The 20,252-nt window shown below is 40.8% G+C and overlaps 1 protein-coding gene across 1 annotated transcript; it reads right to left on the reverse strand.

The window, feature by feature from the left end:
• Positions 1-1,233: 1,233 nt before the first annotated feature.
• SMCO1 (single-pass membrane protein with coiled-coil domains 1) lies at positions 1,234-8,449 on the reverse strand. The gene is made up of 3 exons (XM_027537305.1): positions 8,255-8,449; positions 4,351-4,500; positions 1,234-2,162 (listed from the first exon to the last, which is right to left on the reverse strand). The coding sequence occupies exons 1-3, from the start codon at positions 8,302-8,304 to the stop codon at positions 1,718-1,720; spliced, it is 645 nt and encodes a 214-aa protein (XP_027393106.1). The 5' UTR covers positions 8,305-8,449; the 3' UTR covers positions 1,234-1,717.
• Between the last annotated feature and the right edge of the window lie 11,803 nt (positions 8,450-20,252).

Here is a 20,252-nt window from a genome sequence, read left to right on the forward strand (position 1 = left end):
TCGGTCCAGTCCTTTTGGACTCTGCGTCACTATCATCTGTGGCCCCAAAGATTCCTCTGTTCTTGGGATTCTTGAGGCAAGAATAATGGAGTGGGTTGTCATGCGCTTCTCCGGGTGATCTTCCCAAGCCAGGGATGTAACCCCCGTCTCCTGCGCCTCCTGCATTGGCGGGTTTTTTCACCGGTGAGCCACCGCCCACCTCGGGTCGTTGTGGCTCTAATTTTCTCGCGTGACTCCTGCTCCCGGGGACTGCGGACACTGGGCAGTGTCGCAAGATTGGTCTCTGGGCAGAAAAAGGAAAACCTCAAAACAAACTGAGACCCGAGCGGTAACTTGAAAATTCTTCCCTCTATACGCCTCAGCCAACCTTTCTGTAGTACCCTTCTGTACTGTTTATACAAGATGGCTTGCCTCAGGGAACCTTGCCCCTCTGCCTGACTGTTAAATCAGGGCCTTTGTTCAGGACGCTGTTCACCTGTGGATGGCTACAGGAAGGAAGAAATTGACACATCCCTTCCCCAGACTTGCTATTCTAGGAGATATTTGCAAGATGAAGGGGCTTTTTACTTCTTTTCCTCACCCCACCCCCTCCACCCCACTCATTCTATAAAAGAACCTGGCATCCAGACCCAGATAGGATGGTTATTTTGAAACATTAGTTTGCTATCTTATTGGTCAGTGAGTAGAACCAGCTCGGACTTGGTAATGCTGTCTGTTCAAGCACAAGTTGCCTGTTCTCTTTATTTGGTGCCCTGCAATAAATGCTGTACTTTGTCTTAACACAACCGCATGTCAGTAGATTGGCTTTGTTGCAGACCCAAGTTTGATTTAGTAACACTTCCAAGACATAGTTCCAGTCTCTCTTTTGTGGCATGGTTTCTCTAAACAATGTGTCTGGAGAAGGATAAGACTGAGTGCAAGTATCTGGCAACCAACTTATTTTCAAGGAGGAACCAGCAAGGTAACACAGCTTGTATTACTTCTCATCCTTCTCTAGGTAACTTCCCTCCAAGGTGTTACTCATTCTGGTCGTCCTGAATTTGTACCTTCCAAATTAAGTAACTTTTGCCTGTAGGGCAGGAAACCACACTTTAAAATGTTTCTATTATTGACACTACATATGCATGGCATTTGTTCAAAAAAGATTATAAAATATATGATCACTGTGTGGGAATTCCCTTTATAGTATAAAATACCTGTGGAACTGTACCAGAAAGAAAATGCACATCAACATACAAAATATAGTAGTTTTTTTTTTTTTTTGCTTTACTACGTCATACATTCACATGTTTCAAAATTCATAAAGTACAAAATGAATTAACAGTGAAAAGACTTCTTCCTACCTTTGATCCCTAGCCTCTAATTAGTTTTCTTCCCGAAGACAATGTTACCACTTTTTAATGTATTTCTCCAGAAGTTTATAGATATAGTAGCCTATGTATTTGTTTTTGCCCTTTTTTTCCCATTGAGCAATAATGTTGGAAATATTTTAAAACACATCTTGGTGATAACTCTGTGTTACTATACAGTTAAATGAAAGCTTCTTCATTCTCTTATATTGCTACACAGAAAGTATCCATTGTATCAGTGTATTATAATTTAACACTCTTCTCACTTTTGCTATAAAAATAAGCCTGATAAATTGTATATATGTGTTGCTTCCTATTTGCAAGATAAATTATACTAGACATGGAATCTCTGAGTCCAGTGTAACAGATTAGCTTTTGACTGATGGTATCAACTCTTTTAGGGGTGACTTTTTCTCTTGGGGGGCCATCTCTGCTTTCCCCTTCTCAATGACCTGCACAGCCTTCAGCAAACCATCCTGCAGCGCCTGGTTCTTTACCATATTAGAGATCATGAAATTGATATCTCTTATATACATCTGCCTTACTTTAGCAATGTAGTGTTCTGCCTTGTTACCATGTGCTACAAAGAAGATACACAGTGCTGTGATATCTCCTTCTTGCAACCCATGTTCCTCCAGAACAGACTCCCATACAACTCTGATGCGCTTATTCTTGACTTTTCGTCTAAGGATGGAGGCTAAGGTGGGAAGACTTCTCACCAGATCTGGCAGCTTCTCAAGCACACAAGTGTGCAAGTGGACAAGTACTTCAATGACGTAGCTGTATAAAATATTCAGTTCCATTGAGGTGAACCTACAAAAAATGTTGGCACTTCTTAAGCAGTAGAACTCTCTATGTACAGCCATAAAGTGAATTTTATTAGGATAATTCAAAGAAGTATAAACATACTAGGAGAACTTTAAACAGATTGGGTTAGAGGTTTCCAGAGAAAGAGAACAAGACTTGGATCTCTTGACATAAGAAAAGCCATTGTTTATCTAAGCAGTTTTGTGATCTAAGCCTGGCCACAGTACTTGCCCTGGAACAGGTCTCAGTAATTCATGATCTTAAGGGAAGTGATGGAATGTTTGAACAAAGGAAAGGATATCAAGAAACAATAGTTCAGTGATAAGTGTTAGTTGCTCAGTTGTGTCCAACTCTTCGTGACCCCGTGGACTGTTGCCCACCAGATTCCTCTGTCCATGGGATTCTCCAGGCAAGAATACTGGAATGGATTGCCATTTCCTTCTCCAGGGGATCTTCCTGACCCAGGGATTGAACCTGTGTCTCCTGCATTACAGGCAGATTCTTAACCATCTGAGCCACCAGGGAAGCTCAATTCTTCCTAAAAGGATATACATAACAATCTGATATGTATCTTAAAAGTTCTGCAGGAACTAAGGCCCCACCCAGGTAGTGGTGGTTGTTCAGTCACTCAGTCATGTCCAGCTCTTTGCAACTCCATGGACTGTAGCATGCCAGGCATCCCTGTCCTTCACTATCTCCCGGAATTTGCTCAAACTCATGTCCATTGAGTTGATGATGTCATCCAATAATCTCATCCTCTGCACCCCTTATCCTCCTGCCTTCAGTCTTTACCAGCATCAGGGTCTTTTCCAATGAGTCAGCTCTTTGCATCAGGTGGCCAAAGTATTGGAGCTTCAGCTTCAGTATCAGTCCTTCCAATGAATATTCAGGATTGATTTCCTTTAGGATTGACTGGTTTGATCTTCTTGCTATCCAAAGAACTCTCAAGAGTCTTCTCCAGCACCACAGTTTGAAAGCCTCAGTTCTTTGGTGCTCATCCTTCTTTATGGTCCAACTCTCACATAGCTTTGACTAGACAGATCTTTGTCGGCAAAGTATTGTCTCCTCTTTTTAACACACTGTCTAGGTTTGTCATAGCTTTTCTTCCAAGGAACAAGTATCTTCATTTCATGGCTGCAGTCACCATCCACAGTGATTTTGGAGCCCAGGTGGAGGATAGAATGATGATGTTGACCTTTTCTGACCCTTTTGACTTCAATCACTAAAGCTTGAATTCTGTCAGCTTTTGCCCCAGTTCTGTGCTGGTCTCCTCTGTTCAAGCTCCTTCATGAATATGCATCTATCTTTAGCTTAAAACTTCCTGATTTTGATATTTGGGAAGACATTGCTTAGGGAAAGATCCCTGCTGTTCTCCTTACTTGCTGCAAGTAATAAATCCTTCCTTGTCCAAATCTTTGGCTTGGTTGTGTCTTTTGGCCCAACACACACCAAGAGGCCAACCCAGCTTTTGGGTTTAGAACAGAAGCAGCTGTCATAGTTTAGAAAATACTTTAGAAATAGGGCCTGCCCTATTACCAAAGCCAAGACATGGAAGCAACCTAAGTGCCCATCAGCAGATGAATGGCTAAAGAAGATGTGGTGTATATCTACAATGGAATGTTACTCAGCAGTAAAAAAAGAGTGAAATAATATCGTTGCAGCAACAAGGATGGACCTAGAGGTTACAATACTAAGTGAAGTAAGACAGACAAACATCACAATATCACTTATATGTGGAATCTAAGAAAATAGTGCAAATGAACTTACTTATGAAATAGATTCACAGACACAGAAAATAATTGGATGGTTACCATAGTATAAATTAGGAATTTAGAATTAACAAATATATACTATTAAAATAATTTTTTTTTAAAGAAAAGAAATAGGATTTGCACTAAACTGGATAGCTTAAATCTCAGGCCACTCATAGTACAAATTTTTCAATGGCAGAGTACTTACATTATCCATCTCTGTGTTATTAAGACTTTGCCAAGTAAGGGACTCTGAGATGTGTACCACAGTATGGGAAGTAAACCAGCACTCAAATCAATCTTTTTTGAATGAATGAGCCTGAGAAAATGTGATTTCTTCACAACGCATTGTTGGAACCATATTAAGAAACCCAGTTTTAGAATGACCACTGCAAGCTCTCATGAAACCACAAAATTCCACTGATTTCTGATTAGATACTCACTTGAGTGACAGAACTGCTTTCCATAGCTCATCTTGGGCTCCCTGGTTTGCCAAAGTCTTGCTATGATCTTCAAATTTCTGTGTCAGATTATCCTTGATGAAGTCCAGTTCTTTAAAATGTGCTTCTAAAGCTTGGAGTTTGTGGTCTACTCTATAGTATAACAGAATCAAAGGTTAATTTGGGTCAGAGCACAAAACTAAGATTTCGCCTAAAGATATAGCTACAATACATTATTTACAGTCACTAGCAGTAGCTACTTAAATTTTACAATTATGGATAGATGTTCCCATTTGCCATTCTCTCTAGTCATCATCCTAGTTCTTGCATTCCTTATGTTGCCGAACATGTGAATTGTCCAATTATCTCAGCTATCTGCCTCATTTTATTAATATATTGTACCTCATACTTTAAGAAGTATTTTATACAAACTTTGATTCTCATAACAACTATAAGTAGTGAAGCAGTCATTTTTACTATTTTACAGATAAAGAAATTGAGTCTCAAAAAGATCAAGACTTAACCATCATATAGCTATTAGCAAGTGCTGAGACCCATGTTTATTAAGGTGGCTTTCTCCACCTTATTCTATCAAAGTCTTATCCATCAGGGATAAGCTCATTCCACGCCTTCTTGAATCCCTCAGCCTTTCTACCTGGAGATCTGCTCCTTGCCTGCTTCTCTGTCACAGACACTGTCTCTATTACTTGTCACTCCCCATCTCTTCCTTTATTTTTAGAGTTAGCTTTTCGTGATCTAAATTGTAAACTCTTGAAGAGAGAGGATCATAGACTATTTCTTGAACATCTTTATGCTTGTCCCCCAATACCTAGCAGAGGTCTTACACAGAAGTAATAAAACATGTCTTCTATGACATTTGTGGTGTTAGTGAAATGCTAGGCCATGTAACAGCAAAAGGGGGACCTGAGTTGCTCTGAACAACCCTGATCATTAGAGGGCGCTGTGGCACCAAAATTACGTCTAACTGAACCACAAAGAACTGAAATCCCACAACTCATTTGTGTGAAGTCACCCACATTGTCCTTCATGAAGTGATACACAGCCAGTTCCCTGAGTTTCTATGTCCCCAGTGACCTGAATACTGTTGTGGTTGCCTAAGGTTCTGTCCTTGACCATCTTCTCTTCTTGGTCTTCACTTTATTCCAAGGTTAATTAGCTTCAGGTACCACCCCTGTCCTTCCCTTGTGGCTCAGAGGGTAAAGCGTCTGCCTACAGTGCGGGAGACCTGGGTTTGATCCCTGGGTCAGGAAGATCCTCTGGAGAAGGAAATGGCAACCCACTCCAGTACTCTTGCCTGGAAAATCCCATGGACGGAGGAGAGTAGTAGGCTACAGTCCATGGGGTCGCAAAGAGTCAGACACGACTGAGCGACTTCACTTCACTTCACTTCACCACCCCTATCCTAAGCTCTAGAGCTGAATTATCAACGACGTTTTGTACATCTCCACTTAGATGGTGGTATCAGACTCAACTGTCTTAAGCTGAATTTACTAAGTAAACCCCTCACCTTGCACTCCATCTTCAGAAATTTCAGCAATGGAATTTTCTCATTGCTCTGGATTCTGTATGCATATAGATAAAGCTCTGTATGAAATGTACATTTTCATTGGGAAGATCCCCTGGAGAAGGGAATGGCTATCCATTCCAATATTCTTGGGCTTCCCTGGTGGCTCAGATGGTAAAGAATATGCCTGTAGTGCGAGAGACCTGGGTTTGATCCCTGGAGATGGGAATGGCTACACTGCAATATTCTTCCCTGGAGAATTCCAGGGACAGAGGAGCCTGGCAGTGTAGAGTCCATGGGGTTGCACAAAGTCAGATACAACTGAGAGACTAACATTTTCACTTTTTTTCAAGGCTCTGTATGAAATATGCATTTTCATAGGAACATAGGCCTCCGTGACCTAATATGCCAGCAATCTGTCTACAAGTCAAAACTATTATATCTGGTAAACTCTTTGTATTAACTTTTAGACCTTTAAGAACGTACTTCTTATAAGTCATCTCCAGCTTGAACTCTAGAGATAAACTCTAGCTTGTCAATCAGTATACAGGTTTACATAAATTGAAGCAATTATTTGGAATCCTTTCACCAAAAGTTATTCCTCAGTTCAGTTCAGTTCAGTCGCTCAGTCGTGTCCAACTCTTTGCTACCCCATGAATTGCAGCACGCCAGGCCTCCCTGTCCATCACCAACTCCTGGAGTTCACTCAAACTCACATCCATCGAGTCGGTGATGCCATCCAGCCATCTCATCCTCTGTCGTCCCCTTCTCCTCCTACCCCCAATCCCTCCCAGCATCAGAGTCTTTTCCAATGAGTCAGCTCTTCGCATGAGGTGGCCAAAGTATTGGAGTTTCAGCTTTAGCATCATTCCTTCCAAAGAACACCCAGGATTGATCTCCTTCAGAATGGACTGGTTGGATCTCCTTGCAGTCCAAGGGACTCTCAAGAGTCTTCTCCAACATCACAGTTCAAAAGCATCAATTCTTCGGCACTCAGCTTTCTTCACAGTCCAACTCTTACATCCATACATGACTACTGGAAAAACCATAGCCTTGATCGTTCAAAGGCATTCCTGCTGCTGCTGCTAAGTCGCTTCAGTCGTGTCCGACTCTGTGCGACCCCATAGACGGAAGCCCACCAGGCTCCCCCATCCCTGGGATTCTCCAGGCAAGAACGCTGGAGTGGGTTGCCATTTCCTTCTCCAATGCATGAAAGTGAAAAGTGAAAGGGAAGTTGTTCAGTCCTGTCCGACTCCTAGCGACCCCATGGACTACAGCCCACCAGGCTCCTCCATCCATGGGATTCTCCAGGCAAGAGCACTGGAGTGGGGTGCCATTGCCCTCTCCAAAGTCATTCCTAGATCATTTCAAATAAATCCTAAGGAACATGTCTGCAAATCTGCATTTCTGTGACAGTTGTCCAGCTCAGTTAATGGGATCACTATCTACCCAATTCCTTGAACTAGAAACCTCAGAATAACTCACTATTTTTCCCCTTTCTCTCCATCAACATGTCTCTAATCTATTCCCTCCTTTCTATCTCTAGTAAGTCAGTTAATCACCATCTTTCACTTCAACCTAGGATTACAATAGTCAAACTAGATTTCTGCTTTTCACCTCCAATCCATCCCCGAGAGCTATTCTTCTAAAACACAATTCTGTTCTCATAACTTGACTATTATATACATTCTATGCTGCCCTGACTTGCCTAGTGATATTGCTAGAGTCAAGTCGGATCTCCTCAGCAGGAATTGTAGACTCTTTAACCTTTGCCCCTATCTTCTGCCAGTCCTCTTGCACAACTTAGTCACCAGTCACATGAGACATCTAGCTGCTGACTGAATACGGTATGATAGTCCAAGCATCTGTGGTTTACATGGACTGTTTCCTCACCCTAGAATTCCTTCCCATATTTTTATTTCTTGCAAACTCCTACTCACACTTTCAGATCCAGTCTAAACGTCCCTCTATGAAGGGTTCCTTTTCCTAGTATCAAAGGCAAAATTCATTCCTCTTTTCATGTTCTCATAGCCCTTTAGGAGCATCACCATTATAAGGTCAGTCACATTAAACTGTAAGCATTTTTGAATAAATCTGTTATTCCAAAGGCTGTGAGCTCCTTGAGGACAGAAACCACATTTTATTTATTTTTGTAAGCCCAGCATATAGCGCATGCATTAATCGAATGGAATATAGCACCTAGGAGGAGATTTTTCTTTATTATTAATGGACACAATTTTTGAACCTGAACACATGAACAGAAAAAGAATTCTAATTAGCATGCCTGTAGTTATTTGCCCGTTTTTATTCCTCATTCTTCTCCTACCCATCTTCCCAGAAAAGCCGACCCATGCTTGCTCCCTCCCTGTAGCCCTTAGCAACCTTTTCATTGCCTCCTTCAAGGATATCAGGGTTGTGGTTTCATTGTTCATCTTCTTAAGGCAAAATGAAAAGAAACAAAACAAGCAAAACAAAAGCCCCACAGAGGTTTGAATCCAGGGTTTTCTGCTGCTATCCACTCAGCAACAGGCAGCAGCAGTGTGAGTATTCGATCTAAATTCTGCCTGAAAGGTCACTCAGTACAAGAAGCTTTTAATAGCTTGCACATCCAGATATAGTTTCAAAGAACTGATCGTGTGAACACAGGTGTCCTGGGATGCACTATAATATTTGCCTTTGAAAAATGACCCATAGTACATCAACATAGTAAAACAACCAGATGTAACTGTGACTCAGTGTATATTATGGTAAATGGATATATATGTACACAAATGTATACATATACTAGGTTTAAATTTGATGGAAATACTACTCTCAAATTTTAAGAGCTTAATTATTCACTTAGAATTTAAATTAGTTTTAAAGAAGCTTCAGACCTTTTATGATGAATTATATCAATGCAAAAAAATCTAACCATCCTTGCTAAGTTGCTTCAGTCGTGTCCGACTCTGTGCAACTCCATAGATGGCAGCCCATCAGGCTCCGCCATCACTGGGACTCTCCAGGCAAGAACACTGGAGTGGGTTGCCATTTCCTTCTCCAATGCATGAAAGCACTCAGTCGTGTCCAACTCTTAGCAACCCCATGAGCTGCAGCCTACCAAGTTCCTCCGTCCATGGGATTTTCCAGGCAAGAGTACTGGAGTGGGGTGCCATTGCCTTCTCCAACCATCCTTAGAAACTAATAAATATTTATTAAGCTTATAGTATTAGATTAAGTATTAGAAATAAAAACAGGCATAAAACAGATTTCTGAATTCAAGGGGTTTAAATACTAACTGAGGAGGTATTTAAAAGATAAATATATTGAAAAGAAAAAATATATAAAAATATTGTGTACTAAGTAGATACCATAAAAATCATATATGATGAGAGAGTATATCACTGAAGCCTTGGATAATTGAATATCACTCACATTGAAGGTGAAATTTGGTTTTGGCCTTAAAGGAAATGTAGGTCATTGATTATCAGAGAAGAGAGAGAAGAGAATTACAAGCCAGAGAAACTGAATAAAATCACACATGTGGGTGGCAAGGTTATGTGATGTGGTCAGGGAACAATGAGTGAGTATCTCTCAAGCAAAAAATTTATGTGAGAAAAAGAAAAACAACAGCATTTAAACTGATTAAGAGTCAGGTCATGGATGTATTCATTCATTGAATAACATTCATTTATTCAATATTTGCTGAATGCCATAAATTCCAAATGAATGGATAAAACCCATGAATGAATGACTGGCACTATTCTAGGTACTGGGAATAAAATGAAGAGTAAGGCAAAACCCTTACCCTAAGAAGCATACTAGTAGGGAGACTGAAAACAAGGATTACAAAAGAGTGGATGGTTCTAGATAGCCTGGTAAGGAGTTTGGACATATGTGTTGGTTCTGCAAAGTTATTCTAGTATGGATGTTTAAGATGGATCCAAATAGGAATAAAACCAGAGGCAGAGATGTCCCTCAGGAGACTGATGTCACAGTCAGCTGTGAGGTGATGAAATTACAATGTCTGTCCTCAGGAAAGGGACAGATCTGAGAGACAATATAACTGCTCAAGGACCGCTGGGGGTTGGAGTCAGTAAGTCTCATGTGAGTCTTCAGAAAAGCTTGGGTGTCCTGAAGGAATCAAGTCCTTCTTTGCCTCAGTGGGAAAGCCTTGCCAGGATCTTTGTGTCCTACCCAGTGGCCATCATCCCCAATATCTCCCCACCTCTGCTATTTTTTCCTCATTAACAGAATCTAAATCCAAATATTGTTTGAGTATTCAGCAGCTGTGTGCTTCAGGGGACTCTGGGATCCAGTCACAAGGAGGGTAAGGTAAGTCTTGATGAGAACAAGCCAATCAGGCATTTCATTAATGTTGCCATTATCATTGGTTTAGGAAGCAGCAGGTGGCAGAATTCTGGCCTATGAAATGTGAGGGGAGGTTTACTGTGGGGCTTCTGAGAAAAAACACTTTTTTTTTAACTGGTGATAAAATACACATAATATTAAATTTACCATTTTTTTGGTGGAGAGCAGTGGGAAAAGGAGAAAAGTAGTCAAAAGTTATAAACTTCTAGTTATAATAAAATAAGTAAGTCTAGGACTGTAATGTACAGCATGGAGACTAGAGCTAATAACACTGTTTTGTATTTTTGAAAGCTGCTAAGAGTTTATCCTAAAAGCTCTTATCACTGGAAAAAAAATTATAACTATTTATGGTGATGGAATTAACTAGACTCGATGTGGTGATTATTATGTAAACATAAATATATTGAATCATCATGTTTTACACCTGAAATGAATACAATATTATATGTCAATTATATCTCAATTTAAAGTTTTACCATTTTTGACCATTTTAAGTGTACAGTTCTGTGACATTAAGAACACTTATACTGTTGTCCAAACATCACCACCATCCACCTCCAGAACTTTTTCATCTTCCTCAGCTGAAACTCTGCACCCATTAAACCCCAGCTTCACATTCTCCCCTCTTCTTAGCCCCTGAAACCACCATTCTACTTTTAATCTCTATGATTTTGACTACTCTAGCTCTTTAGATAAGGGGAATCATGTCCTCTTGTGACTGGGAGAAGAGTTTTTCTGATGATAAAAAGAAATACATGGAAGAAAATGATCTCTTAACCCCTCAATATTGTTGGGTCTTCCTTCATGTGATGCCTGGGACTGCAGCATTCAAGCTATGACAGCCATGAGGGGAATCAGCTCAGGGACTTGCTCAAAAATTAAAAATAGAGCTACTACTATATGATCCAGCAATCCCACTTCTGGATATACATATCCAAAGGAAATTAAAAGAGGGTGTCTATGAGATACCTGCATGCCCATGATCACTGCAGCATTATTCACAATAGCCAAGATATGGAAACAAGCTAGGTGTCCAAGAAAGAAGGAAATCCAGATGTTTGCAACAATGTGGATGGATCTTGAGGGCATTATGCTAAGTGAAATGTCAGACAGAGAAGGACAAGTACTGCATGGTATCATTTATATGTGGAATCTATTAATAAATAAAAGGTTAAACTCATAGAAACAGTAGAAAAGTGGTTGCCAGGGACTTGGAGTCGGGGGCAGAAAGAGACTGGGAAAAGGGTAAAGTTAAATAAAAAAGAAGAAAGACGCTGTCACTGAATTAATCTCACCTAGAACTGTTTCATTGCTGCTGCTACTGCTGCTGCTAAGTCGCTTCAGTCGTGTCTGACTCTGTGCGACCCCAGAGACGGCAGCCCACCAGGCTCCCCCATCCCTGGGATTCTCCAGGCAAGAACACTGGAGTGGGTTGCCATTTCCTTCTCCAATGAATGAAAGTGAAAAGTGAAAGTGAAGTCGCTCAGCCATGTCCGACTCTTCACGACCCCATGGACTGCAGCCTATCAGGCTCCTCCATCCATGGGACGGGGGTGCCATTGCCTTCTCCATAGTATGCTTATTATGAGGAAGAATGACTTTGCCTTATTGATTAAGCCTTTTATAATTCAGACTTGGTCCTTAAGGAATTCAGCGAATGAAGGAGACTTTTTTTGTGTGTGTGGGGGGGTGCCCATCACACAGCATTCAGGATCTTAGTTCTCAGGAACAAGGATTGAACCAAGGCCCCTTGCAGTGGAAGTATGGCATCCTAACCACCGGAAGTCAGGGATTTCCATGAAGGAGACCTTATACATCAGATTCTTCTTTGCTGGGGTTTCTTCGAAAGCACTTCATTTCTCTAGAGCTAACATTAGTTTTCTTATGGGTAGACCTGTGGCTAATATCTTGACAAGGAAATAAAACAGGGAAGGAAGAGAGGAATGGGTGGAAACTCTGACATAACCTGGCATCTCTGTCCTCAGATCACTCAGAATAAGCCATTGGGGAACCAAGCCTCAGGCCCTGGAAGAATGTTTAGAACAGGGTAGAGGGCAAACGGTTCTGCTGTGGGATCAGAGCCTGGCAATTCCCCCCACAGTGCCGCTTCCTCCAGGATGCTGCCTGCCTATCCAGATGCAGTATTTGTTTCCTTGTCACACTTGCACTGACGCTTCTTGTCTGTGCACACCTAAACAGGACCTGCTGATCACTACGTCCTGGATTGCCTCTTTGGTATTTGGCCTATTGTCTGCCCAATATTTTGAATTTCCTGATCCCTTCTGCCAGGCTCATGTTCTGCACCCTCCTTGTCCCCTGTCATATTGGTTTTCAAACTTTTTTAGCTAGTGAACTTTATTTTTTTACAGCAGTTTTAGGTTCACAGGTAAAATTTATATATCCCTGCCCTCACATAGACTTAACCACACCTGCCCCCCAACCCCTCTGCCATGATAGACAGCCTGCACCATAGTGTATATCTGTTATAAGCAATGAACCTACACTGACACCTCCTTATCACCCAAAGTCTCTAGTTTACATTAGGTTCATTCTAGGTGTTGTCCAGTCTGTGTGCATGCCAAGTCACTCAGTCGTGTCCGACTCTTTGTGACTCCATGGACTGTATCCCGCCAGACTCCTTCGTCCAAGGAATTCTCCAGATAAGAGTACTGGAGTGGGTAGCCATTCCCTTCTCCAGGGGATATTTCAGACCCAGGGATCAAACCCAGGTCTTCTGCATTACAGGCAGATTCTTTACAGTCTGAGCCACCAGGGAAACCTTGTCTAGTGTATAGTTTTTGACAAATACAGTATAGGTATTCACCATTGGAATGTCATACAGAATAGTTTCACTGTATGCTCTGCCTATTTATTCTTCTCTCTCTTCCCACAAACCTCTGGCAGCCACTGATCTTTTCACTGTCTCCATAATTTTGCCTTTCTAAGAATATCAAATGGCTGGAATCATACAGTATGTAGTCTTTTCAGATTGACTTATTTTTACTTAGTAATAGGCATTTAAATTTTCTTCATGTCTTTTCATGGCTTGATAGCTCATTTATTTTTAGCTCTGAACAATATTACATTGTCTGTATCACAGTTCTTTTATCCTTTCACCTATGAAGGAATCTTGGATACTTCTAAGTTTTGGTTTCTATGAATAAAGCTGCTATAAATAATGTGCAGGTTTTTGTGTGGACATAGGTTTTCAGTTTATTTGAGTAAATACCAAGGATCTTGATCGCTGGATTGCATTGTAAGAGTATGTTTAGTTTTGTAAGAAACAACCAAATTGTCTTCCAAAGTGGTTGTACTGTCTTGTACTTCTACCAGCAATGTAATTAGGGTTCTTGTTGATCCACATTCCTACCAGCATTTGGTGTCATCATTGTTTTGGATTTTGGTGATTCTAATAAGTGTATAGTGGTATATCATTATTTTAATCTGCAATTCCCTAATGACAAATGATGCTGAATATCTTTTCTTGTGCTTACTTGCCATCTTTGGTAAAATGTCTGTTCAAGGGTTTTGCCTTGTTAAAAGTCAGATTATTTCCTTATTGTTGAGTTTTAAAAGTTCTTTGTGTATTTTGAACAATAGTTCTTTATCAATTGTATCTTTAAAAATTTTTTTTCCCACAAACCTTTTTTATAGCAAAGTTGCAACCTAGATTCCTACCTGCTTTCTGTTGCAGGGTACAGATCTTTGAAAGAACGCTGTACTCAAGAACTAAACAGCAGTGATGAGAAGTAAATAGTACTTTGGTTGGTGAAAACAAGCATCTGAGAAATAAGCATCTAAAGCAGCAGCAGGTTTTTGTTGTTTATCCTAGAGCTGAATCAAGTACTAACAACTGAATACTTTGAGTGCTATCTTTGAGTACTGAACTCAAAGTACAGATGCTAAGTGAGTAATGTTCTTTCTGACTCAGGGAAAAGACCCAGGAGTTTTTGCCAGATATTAAGTTACCATAAAGTTTACGAATAGCCACTTTGCTCTACAAGTTCTAGTAAGAGTAGTACTGCTGCTGCTGCTAAGTCGCTTCAGTCGTGTCCAGCTCTATGCGACTGCATAGACGGCAGCCCACCAGGCTCCCCTGTCCCTGGGATTCTCCAGGCAAGAACACTGGAGTGGGTTGCCATTTCCTTCCCCAATGAATGAAAGTGGAAAGTGAAAGTGAAGTCGCTCAGTTGTGTCCAACCCTCAGCTACTCCATGGACTGCAGCCTTCCAGGCTCCTCCATCCATGGGACTTCCCAGGCAAAGTACTCATGTGGATGGAAATAAGACTTGTTAAAATGATATTGAACACTTTGTCAGGGGGCTGCCAACTTGATTTCCCCCACATTTTTAGATTGCTCACTGTGCAAACTTCAGGAAAATGCATTCAGTCCAGATATTTGCCTACAGCTGTACATCAGAAGAAGATTTCTTTAACTTGCACATTTATAAAGATTATAAAAAGGATTCATTGAGAATGTCTGAGTTCATATTCTTGAAAGAGAATTCCATACATTTTATCATGTCCATGACCAGACTCAATCTTTCATCTGGCCCAGTCATTGGATAAAAGCAAGATCCAGACAACAGCATTGATTCCAGGCAATCATTCCATTTGCTTGCAATCTGCTTGGTTTTCTTTCCTCTTATTTCTTTGTTTTTTCTTTTTCTTTCCTCTTATTTCTAAATCCCAGTTTCTAAAACCTTGGTGTCCTTTAGGCCAAACTGTCCTTGGGCTCTGATCAGATTGGTACAAATTCTTTTTCTACCACTTCAAATTAGATCTGTGAGCTTGTGCAGGTTACTTAATATCTCTCAGCCTCTATTTCTATATTTTAAAATAGAGGCCGTTATCAAAGGACTTTAGAGGGGTTGACCCTAAATTACCCACAGAGGGAACCTGTATTCTGTGCTGGCTTCCTTCCCTTCTCTGTCTCACTTTCCTACTTCTGTACTATGGGCGCTTCCTGGAATTGTAACTGAGCAGGACCCTATAGGACCTTCCCAGGACACAGCACCACCCACGCCCCCATACACATCCTCCACTTGCCTTTTTATTTATTTATTTATGGCTGCACTGGGTCTTCATTGCTACAAGTGCACTTTCTCTAGTTGTGGCAAACAGGGGCTACTCTCTAGTTGCAGTCTCAGGCTTCTCACTGTGGTGGCTTCTCTCATTGTGAGGCATGGGTTCTAGGTATGTGGGCTTCAATAGTTGCAGCACTTTGGTTCAATAGTTGTGGCACATGGGCTTAGCTGCTCTGCAGGATGTGGGATCTTTCCTGACCAGGGATAGAACCCGGGTCCCCTGCATTGGCAGGCAAGTTCTTAACCACTGGACCACCAGGGAGGTCCCCTGCCTGCCTCTTGTTTGTAGAAAAATTTTAGCCTCCTAGGCCTTCCATGAATTCTGAAGAATAAATTTAATCAGAGAAGTGAGAAAATGCAGAAACAAAGGAAAACAGTCAAACAAGACAAAATAATAATAGTTTAGTCATCATGCAAAGTCAAGGAACTTTAGTTCCTCCTCAAGGACTTAGATAATGTTCTGGGCCATATTCTTTGAGGTATTTTGCAGACACTGAAGCCCCCACCAGATGGAAGAAGTTAACTGCATCCTGTCCACAAGCACGTAGACCCCAGACTGGTTGGAACCAGAAGGTTGATGATGACTCCTGAGTATCTCACCACCAACCAATCAGAAGAATGTCCATGAGCTGATTACACATCCCACAATCCCTCTTAGCATGTATCTTCCGCCTCTTTTCCCTAAATAATTTCTGGGGAGTAGGGAGTTGGTTTATTTGGACAGGAGTCTACTTCTTTCCCAGGATTGCCAGCTTCCTCAATCCACCTATCTTTCCTTTTATCCAGCATTTCTCTCTCTGTATGCAATTCTTGAGCCATTAGCAGCTGAACTGGAGTTAGGTAACGGAATCATCTCACACGCCAAATGCAATTCTCATCTTAGGTCCTGCTCTGGGGAAAGCCAAATTAAAAATAACACCTCTATACCTGTATGATATTTCTTTATTTTATTTTTTTGTACGACATTTCTTGTTCAAATATTAATCTCAAAGAATCTTAGCAGACCCTACTTGCTAGATTGGCTACTGATCCCCAGATGTGTCAGTGTGATAGGCATACTCATAGACAGTGGGGTTCTTATCAAAACTCCCATTAAGGAACTTGCGAAAAACATACAAATAGTTTACCTACCCTGAATATATTGGTATTTTTTAAACGAATAAGTGTTTTTAAAACATTGAAGTGTAACACACACAGAACACTGTGTATCAAAAGTTTGTGAAAATTAATAAAGGGAAATGTCACTAAAATGGCATTGAGAGGCTGAAAGGGGGAGCTTTTATGCAGTACCACTCAAGTCAGTTAATTACAGGAAAACTGTCAATTATAGACCCCAATAGAAGAATCACCAACAGGAAAGAACCATCAGTTACAGGCCCCAACCAGACAAGGTATATGTTGAGTATCCTACAAGAAATCAGCTACCCCAGCAACTTAACCAATGAGAAACTGTCATCACCGTGAACTCCCACTTTTCTCCAATGGGCTTTCATTCATGATAATAATCTTATATTTCCTCCTTTTTCTCTGTAAAATACTGTTCTTCTCCTTTGTTGAACTTGCTTATGGTTTTTGCTGTGGCTTGTTTGTCTTGAACTGCAGCTCTCTGCTCTTCCCAACTAAACCCATTTTTTGCTAGTAAAATAACTTACTTTTAAGATCAATATGCTCGATGACTGTGATGTTATGATATAATAAGAAATACTTATTGGGTCTTTGTCCTGGTTCTTGGCACAGAGCTTCTAAAACTCTTATAACTTCCTAAATGGTAAGAGTAACAGAACATCTCTTATTATAATTGTTTTTTGTCCTTAGGTCCTAAAACCGGTAAAAGAAGCATCTTTTATTATAATATTTGGTTTTATTCCCAGTTACTGAAATGGCTCCAGAGTGATAAAAGTGAAAGGAGTGTCCATTGTTATTCATAGCAAGTCACTTTCAACAGTACCCGAGTTTATGTTAGTGAGGCAAGTTTTAGAAAGCCCCTAAGGATGTGGGGCTGGTTACCAGGAGACTCAACCAGATTAGAGGGTTGGAATTTTCAGCTGCACACCTCAACCACTGGGGAAGGAAAAGTGGTTAAATGTTAAGGCAATCACTAATGCCAATGAAATGAAGCTGCCATAAAAGTCCTAATCAAAGGGTTTGGGGAGCTTCCAGTTTGGTGAACAAGAACACATCGATATGCCAGTAGGGTGGTGCACCCCAAACTCTGCAGGGACAAAAGGTCCTATACTCAGGACACTTCACCCTATGTATCTCTTCATCTGGCTGTTTATTTGTATTCTTTTTTTTTTAATTTTATTTTTAAACTTTACAATATTGTATTGGTTTTGCCAAATATCGAAATGAATCTGCCACAGGTATACATGTGTTCCCCATCCTGAACCCTCCTCCCTCCTCCCTCCCCATACCGTCCCTCTGGGTCATCCCAGTGCACCAGCCCCAAGCATCCAGTATCGTGCATCGAACCTGGACTGGCAACTCGTTCCATATATGATATTATACGTATTTCAATGCCATTCTCCCAAATCATCCCACACTCTCGCTCTCCCACAGAGTCCAAAAGACTGTTCTATACATCAGTGTCTCTTTTGCTGTCTCGTATACAGGGTTATTGTTACCATCTTTCTAAATTCCATATATATGCGTTAGTATACTGTATTGGTGTTTTTCTTTCTGGCTTACTTCACTCTGTATAATAGGCTACAGTTTCATCCACCTCGTTAGAACTGATTCAAATGTATTCTTTTTAATGGCTGAGTAATACTTCATTGTGTATACATACCACAGCTTTCTTATCCATTCATCTGCTGATGGACATCTAGGTTGCTTCCATGTCCTGGCTATTATAAACAGTGCTGTGATGAACATTGGGGTACAAATGTCTCTTTCAATTCTGGTTTCCTCGGTGTGTATGCCCAGCAGCGGGATTGCTGGATCATAAGGCAGTTCTATTTCCAGTTTTTTAAGGAATCTCCACACTGTTCTCCATAGTGGCTGTACTAGTTTGCATTCCCACCAACAGTGTAAGAGGGTTCCCTTTTTTCCACACCCTCTCCAGCATTTATTGCTTGTAGACTTTTGGATCGCAGCCATTCTGACTGGCGTGTAATGGTACCTCATAGTGGTTTTGATTTGCATTTCTCTGATAATGAGTGATGTTGAGCATCTTTTCATGTGTTTGTTAGCCATCTGTATGTCTTCTTTGGAGAAATGTCTATTTAGTTCTTTGGTCCATTTTTTGATTGGGTCATTTATTTTTCTGGAATTGAGCTGTAGAAGTTGCTTATATATTTTTGAGATTAGTTGTTTGTCAGTTGCTTCATTTGCTTATTTGCATTCTTTAATTTATTCTTTGTAATAAATTGGTGCATGTATGCATGCTAAATCACTTCAGTCGTGTCCAACTCTTTGCGACCCTACGGACTGTAGCCCACCAGGCTCCTCTGTCTATGGGATTCTCCAGGAAAGGATCCTGGAGTGGGTTGTCGTGCCCTCCTCCAGGAGATCTTTCCCGCCCAGGGATTGAAACCATGTCTCTTACATCTCCTGCATAGGCAGCCAAGTTCTTTACCACTAACGCCACCTGGGAAACCCCAATAAATTGGCAACAGTAAGTAAACTGTTTTCCAGGGTTCTGTGAGCCATTCTAGCAAATCACCAAACTTGAAGCCGTCACAGGAACCCCTGATATATAGCCAGTTATTCAGAAGTACAAGTTACACTTCGGCATCTGAAGTGGGGGCAATCTTGTGTGACTCAGCCCTTAACCTGTGCTGAGTTGATCTGTGCCAACTCCAGGCAGTTAGTTTTAGAACTGAGTTAAATTGTAGGACATCCAGCTAGTGTCTGCCAAGAACTAGAGAATCGTTTGGTGTGGAAAACCCCACACATCTGGTGTCAGAAGTATTGCATATAGAGAGGAAATGGTGTTTTTCCTTTTAATGATTTATCACAAAGTGAACACACTCATGTAACCTTAAGCTAAATTAAAAAAAATAGAATATTGCTAGCATGCCAGATTTGTCATGGCCTTTGTGGCCCCTCTCATTTATTGCTTTTCCTCTCTCTCTAAAAGATAACCACAATCCCTCATTAAACATTAGTTTTGTTTGTTTTTGAACTTTTAACAAATGGAATCATACAATATGTATTTGTAAAGCTTTACTGAGATGTAATTCATATATCATACAAGTGACTCGTTTTAAATGTACAATTCAAGAGTTTTTAGCATATTCAGAGTTGTGCAACTATCATTACATCAATTTTGAATATTTACATCACCACAAAAAGAAGCCCTATATCTCTCAACAGTCACTACTGTTTCTTCCCAATCCTTCACCCCACTGCCCCCAGCACTAGCAACTGTTTATTTTCACTCTCTGTAGATTTGCCTGTTCTGGACATTTCATATAAATGGGATCATACAATATGTAGTCTTTTGCAACTGGCTTCATTTACTCAGCATCATGTTTCCAAGGTTCACCCATATTATAGCCTGTATTTGTATTTCATTCCCTCTTTATTGCCAAATAATATTCCATTATGCAATGTTATGGACTGAATTGTATCCCCTACCCGCACTGTAAATTCACGTGTTGAAGCCTTAACACCCAATGTGATTTGGAAATAGGAACTTTAAAGAGATCATTACAATTTTATGACATTATAAGGGTGGAGCCCTAATCCAATGTGACTACTGTCATTACAGGAAGAAGAAGAGTCATCAGGGAGGTACACACATGAGAGAAAGGCCATGTGAGGACACAGTGAGAAGGCAGCCATCTGCAGGCGAAGATGAGAGCTTTCAGGGGTAACCAAACCTATCAACACCTTGTTATTGGGCTTCTAGCCTCCAGAAACGTGACAAACAATTTTCTGCTGTTTAGGCCATCCAGTCTGTGGTATTCTATTATGGCAGCCCCAGTAGACTAATGCAT

This window comes from Bos indicus x Bos taurus, chromosome 1 (assembly GCF_003369695.1).
Source record: "Bos indicus x Bos taurus breed Angus x Brahman F1 hybrid chromosome 1, Bos_hybrid_MaternalHap_v2.0, whole genome shotgun sequence".
In the NCBI taxonomy this organism is placed as follows: Eukaryota; Metazoa; Chordata; class Mammalia; order Artiodactyla; family Bovidae; genus Bos; species Bos indicus x Bos taurus.

Bases quoted from the DNA above. Each gene is read 5' to 3' on its own strand.
- SMCO1 (XM_027537305.1), bottom strand. From the start codon at position 8,304: ATGAACAATGAAACCACAACCCTGATATCCTTGAAGGAGGCAATGAAA. The intron at 4,501-8,254 runs GTTGCTAAGGGC...GTTATACTATAG, and splicing joins TTGAAGGAGGCAATGAAAAG to AGTAGACCACAAACTCCAAG. The intron at 2,163-4,350 runs GTGAGTATCTAA...CATTTTTTGTAG, and splicing joins AAAGCAGTTCTGTCACTCAA to GTTCACCTCAATGGAACTGA.